The sequence below is a fragment of the Cynoglossus semilaevis genome, chromosome 14 (genome assembly GCF_000523025.1).
Source record: "Cynoglossus semilaevis isolate Cse_v1.0 chromosome 14, Cse_v1.0, whole genome shotgun sequence".
NCBI classification, from domain to species: domain Eukaryota; kingdom Metazoa; phylum Chordata; class Actinopteri; order Pleuronectiformes; family Cynoglossidae; genus Cynoglossus; species Cynoglossus semilaevis.
The window spans coordinates 7,012,414-7,023,729 of NC_024320.1; the positions used below are offsets into that span (position 1 = coordinate 7,012,414).

At 38.3% G+C, this 11,316-nt stretch overlaps 1 protein-coding gene and 1 long non-coding RNA gene across 3 annotated transcripts; one reads left to right on the forward strand and one right to left on the reverse strand.

Moving 5' to 3' along the window:
• Nucleotides 1-521: 521 nt before the first annotated feature.
• On the forward strand, nucleotides 522-7,590 carry LOC103389421 (T-box-containing protein TBX6L-like). 2 transcript variants are annotated; one of them, XM_025062725.1, is made up of 11 exons: nucleotides 522-560; nucleotides 1,632-1,734; nucleotides 2,393-2,466; nucleotides 3,149-3,296; nucleotides 3,407-3,509; nucleotides 4,337-4,501; nucleotides 4,587-4,733; nucleotides 4,852-4,928; nucleotides 5,269-5,342; nucleotides 5,456-5,684; nucleotides 6,736-7,590. In XM_025062725.1, the coding sequence occupies exons 3-11, from the start codon at nucleotides 2,451-2,453 to the stop codon at nucleotides 6,935-6,937; spliced, it is 1,161 nt and encodes a 386-aa protein (XP_024918493.1). In that variant the 5' UTR covers nucleotides 522-560; nucleotides 1,632-1,734; nucleotides 2,393-2,450; the 3' UTR covers nucleotides 6,938-7,590. The 2 variants fall into 2 exon arrangements, with proteins under 2 accessions (XP_024918493.1, XP_008323041.1); XM_008324819.3 differs by lacking the exons at nucleotides 522-560; nucleotides 1,632-1,734 and having other exon boundaries at nucleotides 2,333-2,466.
• LOC112488099 (uncharacterized) lies at nucleotides 6,821-9,786 on the reverse strand. Its single transcript, XR_003051837.1, has 3 exons — nucleotides 9,069-9,786; nucleotides 7,648-8,747; nucleotides 6,821-6,955 (listed from the first exon to the last, which is right to left on the reverse strand). It is a non-coding gene; the product is annotated as an uncharacterized LOC112488099 (long non-coding RNA).
• Nucleotides 9,787-11,316: the final 1,530 nt, after the last annotated feature.

Genomic DNA, 11,316 nt, shown 5'->3' on the forward strand with positions numbered 1-11,316 from the left:
AATACTGAAAAATCTAAAAATAAATAAAATATAAACCTGAACACAAAAACGCAAATAAAAAATTTAATAATAATAAACAAATTTAAAACAAAATAAAAAAAGTACTTGATGAAATTATACTAAAATTAGAAAATAAAAATAACAAAATTCTAATTGTAAAATAAACAAATTAAAAACAGAATCATATGAAAAAAACTCAAAGTATTAAATTAAAATCAATTTAAATAAATATTTTTAAAAAACACATCTCTTCATGAATAGTGTGCTTTAGCAGAAGGGGTGGTGCTACGAGATGAAGCTGCAAATGTTAGCATCAACACTTTAACATCAGGGATTTTTTTTCTCTCTTTTTTTGGTTGACAGGCTGCAGTCAAACACTGCACTCGTCAGATCTGCTGATGGTAAAAATAACTCAGCACACAGGAAGTCCTGTGGTTTCTCACACTCCGAGTCCCAGCTGCAAATGAAGCTGATGAAGAGTGCGGCTGTGAGCAGCAGCAGAAGCAGCAGATATTGACCTAACCTTCACCACCCTAAAGGATGTTGAGCAACTCAGGCTGGTGAGATCTATGTTCATTCAAAGATGCTACACTGCCCTCAATAAAACTTTTTGGACACCAGTGTTCATACTTTAGCTTAAGAGGAAATGAAACACCAACTTTGACATTTTACTAAGCTAACTTTTAGATGTTTTCTTATTTTTTCAAACTTTTTAGAAGATTGTATGTCCCATTCACTCCATTCTGTTTATTCTTACTTTAAAGCCTCTTTTTTCAGTTTCTGGTAACATTTTGCTTTATTTACCTAATATTTGGTCCAATGGCCGTTTTTTAAGGATCTTACCAAACTTTTTGCCATGATACTTTTTCAACATTTGACCAAAAACTATATGCTAATTTGCTAATTGTTATATGTTCCAGTGTATTTTATTAGAATATTTACAATGTTTCATACCTGCTTTTGACTATTTAATGGCCATTATTTGGTAATAAGTTGGATTTGTTTTGGGTTTTTTTTGCTAACCTTTGGTTCATCCTGTGTTATAAGAGTTATTTGGTGTACTGTATTTGCAATTTGGTTACGTTACGTCCAAGTAAGAGCTCTACTTTGATTTTATTTGCCTAACTGAAAACTACATTTAGAATATTGGTAAAGATGTATTCTGCTTTATTTTATTAATATAAACATTGGCCATATGTACATTCCATTGTGTTTTTGCTGAATAATTTTAATTCTGATTGTTAAAAATGTAAATTCCATTAAGACAACTGTGTTTTGTGATTTTGAGATCTAAAAAAAACTTGACATTTGTTACTGGTCCCTCTTCAGGCCTTTTAACTAACTGTAAGCTTCTTTTTACCAATTACTATTTACCAGGGTACTTTTTGTGCTAACATATAGCATTTTTGTTTCAATTTGTGGGGGTATTGTAATACAAGTTACCAAAGACAAATGTGGATTTCAGTAGATTTGTACAACTGTACTGTGAGGTCAAACAGAGACAGTACATGCACACCCCCTCCCCCTTCAGAATGCTGAGACAAACCTGCCATTTCATTGGAAAAGCTCTGATATCATTTGAATTTATTCATGTCTGGTGGAGTAAACTTCAAATGTGTTCTCCTCTGTAGCCCCCTCTGACGGTCGTCCCTTCCTCCCATCAGCCTTTCATGCTAACGGGGCGCTAACAACTGGCTCCATCGCAGAGCTGCATCTCCTCCCAGGGCACTTAAGGTAACACGGACAGCGGGGGTGGAGGTGGAGGCAGGGCCAAATGGCTTCACGGGATCAGGAGCCTTATTGCTGGTCTTTGTCAGGACAGAGAGCCCACCACCACCACCACCACTGCTGCAGTGGTGGAAGGTGGTGGTGGTGGGCTCAATACACAACCAGAGCAGCCAGGAAGAGAGCCTTCTGTCTGCTGCCCCTCCCCAACAGCACCTTTGAAATTCTGCTCCCTGGACTTTAACTTGGAGACCAAGAGGAAGTGATGAGTTGATTATATGTATGTTGAGCCTCAGACTCCTCACTGAAACACATTTAAAAATCATGTTTTCATTTATTTGAGTCCTGTGATGGAAAAACAACCATAATGCCAAACAATTTGGAGTCAAGACAGGATTTTCTAGTGGCCTCTGAATTCTAGTTATAAATATTATAAATTACTGTCATTGTCATTTCAACATACAGTAAATCATGAATCTTCATCATCTCCACCTCACCCTCCTCACCCATCACCACCTAACACACACCCACACACAGTGTTGACTGTTTAGTCTCCGCCCGTTATCTAGTGACCAATCAAGTTCAAGGACCGACCTCTCAGGGATAAAGACACTCTGGTGTCTTTGACCTCAGAGTTAAAGCACCCAAACGCAGCACTTTGTTGCAGAACTTGAGGGAATCCACTCCTGGCTGTAAGGACTGAAGGAAAAGAAGAGGAAAAAAAGATGCAACACTTCTCAGGTGAGTCCTGGTTTCATGAAGGTACATTATCACACCAGGTTTTCATGTAAGTGCAATGTTGATGTTGAATTGAAGTTTCTATATTTTTTAGTGTTTTGCTGCAGCTTGCACACCGTTGTTTTACAAATAGTCGATTCTCTTGAATTTAACTTTTGACTTTTAACGTTTGGTAAAAATGTTGGTCAGAACTTTCCAGAACCTTCTGCAGCTTTTCAGTATTAAGCCTTAAACAGATGTTTACGGGTTGAATAAATCCAATAAATACAGGGTTGATAATTTAGATTTAATCAAATCTAAAATGCTAGAAAAAAATAACTTAAATTTGGTTGAAATCTAACAACATTTTTTTTTAGAAAATTAACCTTAAAATAGCCTGGGAAATAGACACAATTACTGAAAGTATTTTTAATTTTTACAGAACCCTGAAATTTGGAGCATAAGGAATTTATTGCTATTTACACAGCAAAACATCTGTGAACATATATTTACATTAATATACATGTAAACATGTATTTGCATATTAAAAATATATATGTGGCTATATATTTGCATGGTATAAATATATGTGAACATACTGTATATTTAAACAGTGAAACTGAGTATGTGAACAGGTATTCACAGTATAAAGATGTGAATATATATTCTGACAATATGAATATATGTCAATTTTATTTTCCCACAGACTCACAGAAGTCGACAGTGACCATGCCTCGCTCTCCTGCAGCAGATTCGTACCAGCAGGGTCCCATCAGGGTGACGCTGGAGAACTCTGGTCTGTGGAAATCCTTTCACAGCATCGGGACAGAAATGATCATCACGAAGCATGGAAGGTAGGATGAGGCTGAGCCGCAGAACCAGAGGAGAACCAGCCGGGTCGTCGACACCGGAGAGTTAACAGAAGGGCTCCTCTGACGAGTGTGTGCTTGTGTGTTTGTTTCAGGAGAATGTTTCCTCACTGCAACGTCAGCATCACTGGTCTCCAGCCTTTTGCCAACTACGTGGTCATGATGGACATGGTTCCTGTGGAGAGCTTCAAATACAAGGTCAGTGAACAGCTTTTAGTTGCAGGGTTAAAACCAACACATTGTAGAGAAACCCTTCAGTCTGGCCGACCAGACTCGGTCCTGCCCACCCTGTGCTGCAGCCTTGCATATCAAAGCTCTTCATTGCTTCCTGTTTGTGCACTCACAGTAGGGGGGGTAATTAATTAGCATCCTGCCCCTTTTAGTCTCAATCAGTGAATGAGGAGCAGTGGGCCATCACGCAAACATCAGGAGATGTGGCCCATTTGGTCGGCCATACTGGCCATAGCCCACAGTTGGGAAACAAAGAAAACGACAATGAAAGAAATGCAAATGGACATTTGGTGTTGGGGTGAAGGTGCAGACGTTTGAAACAACATCCTTTCAGCAGAAATAAGGAATGACCAAAGTCCAACTCAAGCTAACTTTGTGCTAATATTTTATTTCTTGTTTCGTGTTTGTTGCTTAATTAGAAGTTTTTTTAAACACAATTTATTTTAGGAACCAACTAAGTCATTAACTGTCTGACTTTTTGTTACATTTCACCATTAATTTACAGCTAGAAAAAGTTTATTCTTAAATACTTCATGCTTTATTCTTGTTATTCTAATTTGGCCAAAGGTTAGGATGTTGAGATGCATTCAAATATTGTTTTTTTTTTTGTTTTTTAACTTTTAGAAAATTTACTTTTTAGTTTTGCCTTTTGCATTTATTTGCCCTTCTATCAAATTATTTTTTTATTGTCTGAGTTAAACATGACTATTTCTTTGAATTTTTTTCTTAAAAAGTGAAGCTATTTTTTGACCAAAATGTCATTAAGTATATTTCTTGTCTTGTCTCCTCTGCAGTGGAAAAAGGACCAGTGGGAGGTGGCAGGAAAGGCCGAGCCCCAGCCTCCGTGTCGCACATTCATGCACCCAGACTCTCCTGCCACAGGAAGTCACTGGATGAAGCAGTCGTTGTCCTTCCTCAAGGTTAAACTCACCAACAACACACTGGACCAACATGGCCACGTAAGACTACCGGAACATCACCATGCTCTGTCAACGGACATTTTTAAGGCGGGAATTTTGCTCATGGTTCTGTTTGTTCCTTCAGATCATCCTACACTCCATGCATCGCTACTACCCCAGGTTCCACGTGGTACAGGCCGACAGTCCCTACATCGTCCGCTGGAGTCACTTTCAGACTTTCACTTTCCCAGAAACAGCCTTCACTGCAGTGACAGCTTATCAGAACCCAAAGGTACAAAGCTGTTCCATTTAAAACATTCAAATTTATAAAACTTATTTATAAAAAAAACCTGAAACTGGGAGTAAAACAACAAAGTAATATTTTCTCATGTTGTCTTTCATTTATGTAGATAACCAAACTGAAGATCGATCACAATCCATTTGCAAAGGGATTCAGGGAAGGAGGAACTCATTCACACAGTAAAAGGTAATATACGTATTTATATATACAAAATTACCTCTTTTTTTTCATTTGCATGATTAAAGAGTTTTTCAGTTTTTGTTCAAAATGTAAAATTTAAAACTAAATTGACTCAGAGTGTAACCAAGCATTGTTTGTACTCTTTAAACTAAGTGGAAATATGTAACATAAAAATGTTTTATAAATGTTGTCAGACAGTTGTCAAACAGCTGTTCTGAGTTCTTTTTACCTGCTCTACAATGAAGGGAAATTAAATTGTACTTTTTATTGCATTGCATTAAAATGTATTTTATTCTAGTTATGTGAAAACTTTAAGAAAATACATTTTTTAAAAATATATTTTCAGATGTCGATCAAATGGAAGTCCTCCTGCCAAGCGCCCAGCTAAGGACCTTAGGATATCTTCAAGCACTCCCACAGGTGAGTCCTCATTTATTTTAAATCTTGTTAATCAACATAAGTTGACTTGGAGAAACTAACAATGTTGGAAATCAGGCTGTGATTTTCACTGACTCCATGTATTTCCCTCTTAGACCTGCAGAGGTTGCCCTCGTCTTCCCAAACAGAGGAAGCTAAAACTGACCTAGCCTCAGATTCACAGAGGTCACCAAAGACCGGTCACTACTCAACCTGGGCTCCAGAGCAGGAGCCACCCGAGAGTCTTCATGCAGAGAACCTGGAGATGCAGGAGTACGACTATAGCTGTGAGGAGCAGATGGTTCCTGTGTCCGTGTCCTATCAGCCCTACAGGTCTGAGCTCAGGTAAATACAAAGAGCTGAAAACAACTGAGACCCTCAACTGGAAAATAATGAAATATAAACTGATAACCCTCAAGTTAACACGTGTGTGATGTAGATGTAATATACCAAGGCTTTGGACTTAAGGTCAAGTCGTTTTTAATACAGCAAAAAGTATACAAAAAGTATAAATTTGGCAGTACACATTGGATGTGGCAATACAATATTCCCACATAGTCGCAATATTGTATTGCCACATATATATGTATATTCAATATACATACATACACACACACACATATATATATATACATACATATATATATGTATGTATATATGCGTATATATGTGTATATATACATCCATATATACGCATATACTGTATATACACATACATATATACATACATATTTACATATATATATATATATATGTGTGTGTATATGTATGTATATATGCGTATATATGTGTATATATACATCCATATATACGCATATACTGTATATACACATACATATATACATACATATTTACATATATATATATATTCAATATACACACACACACACACATATATATATATATTCAATATACATACACACACACACACACACATATATACACACACATGTATACATGTATATATAAATAGTGTGTGTGTGTATTTAGTACTGTATTAAGAACATTCAATTTAAAGCCAGATCATTTCTTTGCACTCGCTAACAAATTTGTTTAAGTTAGCTGACTAATATTTAAATTATACTATTTTGGAAAAAGGGAAGAAAAAGTAGCCAATTATACTATTTTGGAAAAAGGGAAGAGAAAGAAGCCCAAAGAGTTTGCTATCGCAATCGCGTCTCATAAAGATGTTAAAAATACTTGACCTAAAATGCATATAAACATATCTGCTGACATTTAGAAAGACTGGTTACACACAAGCAAAGAAGCAGAAATTGGCACAGCGTGTAAGTGTTGCTAATTAATTAGCATTAGTTAGCAGTAGCATTAGTTAGCATTAGCATTGAAAAGAGTTTACAGATCCTGTAGATGTCTGACGTTCCTTTCCTTTTTTTAGATCCCTGGAATACGGCAGTTTCCTCTACCCTTCCAGTAACGTGGATGCAGCTCACGCGCACGTCCAGCCAGCTCTACACACACTCCCCTCAGCAGAACACGGAGCTCAGCAGCACACCTACCACCACCCGCACCATCAGCACCATCATGTGGCTGCAGCAGACTGGAGCCAGTATCCTCTGTTCTCGTACTCCTGCTGGTGACTCAGGAACACGGCACCCCTGATGGAGAAGCAGAAGAACTGTTATTCTAAGAACATCGTCATGGACCGCGCTTGTGTATTTTCTGGACCTTGAAGAGCATGGCCTTGCATGGACCAAAATCTTAACTCTCCAAGTTGACCGTTATTTTTGTTTATTTTTAAACATCTACTCTTGGATGAAAATACTTTTTACCTTTAAATACAAATAAAAAACATTTTTTTTGAGTTCCAGTGAATATTCCATTTAATATTCCTATCCTGTTGAGGGGAAATCTGTGTAAAAATCTGGCAGAAGGAATTAAATATTTGTCAATTTGTACATGACCTGTAATAAAGGTGACTTTGTCAAAAGGTTTGGGAATTCTTCACACAATCTAAACAAAACCACAGTTATGACTGTACTTAAGACTAAGGTTAAGGTGGAACTTTATCTATGCCACACTGGGAAAATTATTTTGTTGCAGCAACACAGGGGACAGAGGCAAAGACAAAAGACTTTTAAAAACTACAACAACAATTAAGGTAAAACTTAAATTATCTAGTTGTGGGCCGGATGAAGGGCGTTCATGGGACAGAATAGGCCCCCAATGCTGGGGGTTTGAGACCCCTGGCTTAAACAATTGGCTGAAAAGCTGATTTCTGTACAAACTGTTTGTAGGGTTTTATAACTTGAGATAAGTTTCAGAACAACATGGAAACCAGCTGACATACCTGGGAAGGAATGAGTAGATTCAGAGGCAGCTGTGGTTGTAGGCTACATTAGTGGGCGACAGTTGCTTCATCGGGGCATAATGCTGTAAACAGTCAAGAAAAGAAATATATTAAAATGGAGACAATGGCAAGACCATCACCCAAAGACAGGACGACTACTACTGGAGTCTGACAATGATTCTTTACAGTTTAGAGTTTCATGGACAACAGTCAATAAGGAAGGAAGTTAAGTTTTTTCGTTTTGGCAACTCAAATAATAAAAGTCATTATGGCAATTTTGGTCTATTTGCCATTTCAGAGATGAAAAGGCAGAGGTGGAGAGTTTAACAGTGACAGTGACCTGCTCCAGTGCTGACTGACAGTTAGTGTGAAGTTACCATCATGATCTGGCAGATCTGCCTCAACAGAAGGCATCTACGTCTGTGCTGTAAATGTTTCAGAGGGACGGGGGAAAGAGAGGGAGACTGAGAGAGAGAGAGAGAGGACAGATCTGGGACGTTTACAGAGACCCTTCAGGGAGAATGTAGAAAGTAGAACACATCATCTGACATGACACTCTGAACACAGCTACATATAAATACACACACTATATGATCTAATAAAAATACAGTTTTACTTGTCTTTTTAAGATAAACTGATACTACATAGAAACATTTAGAACAGGTGTGGGCAAACTTTTTGATTCGCAGGCCACAATGGGTTCTAATATATGACAGGGAGGCCGGGTCAGGTCAGATAGATGGAGCGTTAGTATGAACTAGGGTCTGGCATTAAGGCTAAATACTAAAATGAAATATAATGTTAATATAAATTAATTATATAAGTTGGACAAGTTTTGCGGGCCAGATTACAAATAAAAAAACGGGTTTCAACTGGCCCCCGGGCCGTAGTTTGCCCATGCCTGATTTAGAACTTTAAAACACAGTCTCATCAGTTTTTTTCTCCACTGTGTGTATTTCAGATGGTGAATATCTCTCACAGTACTTACCACGTAGTGAACTGTGAAGCACCTTCGGGGTGGAACGTAGACATATTTCTACTATAGCAGTGGCCTCCAAACTTGTTCTGCAGCGCCCCCTCTTGTCGTAAATTCCACCAAACTGCAAACATAAATAAATAAATAAAACAGCTTGCACAGCCATTGTCATTGAACAAGGTAAATAAAAATGACCAATCAGGGAAATCTCTCTTCTGTGGCACAAAAAGAAAACGTTGCAGCTGACTGAAATGTCTCCGTGCGGCCTCTAGGGTCTCAACCCCAACTTGAACTAGAGAATGCAGATTCATAAAAACACAGGACGTGATGGTAAACTGTCCGTTGTGCCAATAGATGGTTGGTTGCCTTGAGTATTGACTGTTGGCACCAAAGCTTGAGTTTTCCCGGCAGTAGGGTCGATGTTTTCCAGATTGTCCTGCCTTACCTGTTGCACTTGGTCTTTGTCCTTGAGGCTTGTGTTGTAGCATCTACCCAGGCTCTTGACAGGTTGCTAAGACCTCACTGGTATTGGGTCACCAACAATGCAGAACTATCGACCCGACTATAGAGCTGCTCCGTGACTTGTTGGAGTTGATTTTGATCCAGGCCCACTTGAGGTTCTCCTGCAGTTGAAGAAACATATTGAAACATGGAGATTTCATTTCACACCAATACAGATGTGGTGTATGTGTTTTTGACATGACAGTGAGCTAATGTGAATATTCTAGAGCAGGGGTCACCAAACTTTTAAAAAACGGAGAGCTACTTCAAGGGTACTTCCAGAACAATGTAACAATAATCAGTTCTGGGACATACAATAGCAGACACTCTTCTTACCTTCGCCATTGGACCCATTTGAATATCATTATCAATATCAAGTGTAATTGATTCAAAAAGCGCAGTAACAGTACAGTTATTTTAGAATGCCCTTTTGTCAACATTTTGGGCCTTTAGAACATCCCAAATGTGCTTTGATATTTCTGGGATAACTAAGGTAAAAATTGTTACCATTTGTCTTCACAAAATGCAAAAACACTTAATTTCTGACTACAACTGGATTGCAAGAAAAAACTATGGCATATAAAATCATTAACATTATTGGTAATTTGTGGCACTTTGGCCCAGAGTCAATGTCTCTGTCGTTGGTGTGGAACCCCAGGGTTCACCTCCTGGGCAAGTTCGAATCCCGGTTAGGGCGATTGGTACCTTCCAGTGGACTCACCACCTGCAGGAAGGTTCAGGGGGGTTGGTACGATGCAATGTGGTTTGGGTGGCGACTGCTGCCCCCACGACCCGCTAACGGATAAGTGGATGAAAATGGATGGATATTTGTAATTTTGAAAGAGAATATAATACAAAATGGAAATTAAAAAGTATTTGTATTATGTCCAAGTATTGGGGACACATTGAGGGAAAAAAATTAAATTACAATGAAGAAGTTTATGGTCACACAATCACATTTCTATCCTCTCTCCTTCTGACCCATCACCAGAGTAAGCAGGGGGCAGTGTATAGGCACACCTAGTAGATTCGAAACTGCAACCATCTCCTCTTAACCACCAGGCCACTACTCCCCCAAATAAGTGTCATAATTGTCTTGCAAGCCCTGGATTGGAGCCCACGCCGCCTGCATAGGACTCTGTCTCACAATGGGAAAATTCAACTCTCTGCAACCAACACTGCCATGGGAGGCGCCATTACGTACGTGCTTCCTTTAGTGAAACTGAAGTGAAAGTGAATTACTTGTCATTTTGACACTGCACAAACTGAAATGTAACCTCTGCATTTTACCCATCACCAAAGTGAGCAGGGGGCAGGTTAAGCAGTGTGTGGGGACAGTGCCATATACAGTATATACATATATATATATACATATATATATACATACATATATATAATATATATATATACATATATATATATGGCACATAGATATGTATCTATATATATGTATCTATGTATACATATACATAGATACATATAAACATACATATATATATCAAATTAAAAGGAAAAAGGTGCAGGTGTACGAAAATAAAGTTGTGAGTTGAAGTTGAAGAGCACTGAACAACAAAGACTATACCCACAACAAGAGGATCATTGGGGGCATCAGGACTTGAAAAGAATGAACAGAAAACTTTATGACATTATCAGAACGACATTCTTCCAACTATACAGACATTCTTCCAAGTCTGTATAGTTGTAATTTTTCCGAAGTCACACCGCTTTTTGCTTGGAATATACTGCAGTGACTGTGCGCCGTAACATTGAAGTGTTAAGACCTGAAAGTCACTGCAGACCAGAAGGTAAATGTGACCCTTATATACCCCTCTCCCCCGCCCCACAACACCGTGTGGATTTAATTTGACCTGAACAAACATGTTTTATTTACTCATGTTTTTACAAAGTCACAGATGCTGCCCGTCAGCGGTGCTGCCCTTGAAAAGTTTCCCTCCCTTCATCTGCAGCTTTTATTAGAAATTCATTAAAATTCATTAATTGCTTCCTTTCTCTTGGGTGCAGTCAGAGTCAAAACTGGGACTGTCAAAAATTGGAGCAGGAGCTACTGTCCCCTGCTCCAGAAAGGCCACCTGTGACGGCAGCAGTCAGCAAGCAGCTTTCATACCTGGAAAAAAAACTAAGAAAATCAATGTGTTATTTTAACAAATTTAAATAGGAAAAAAACTGAAGAT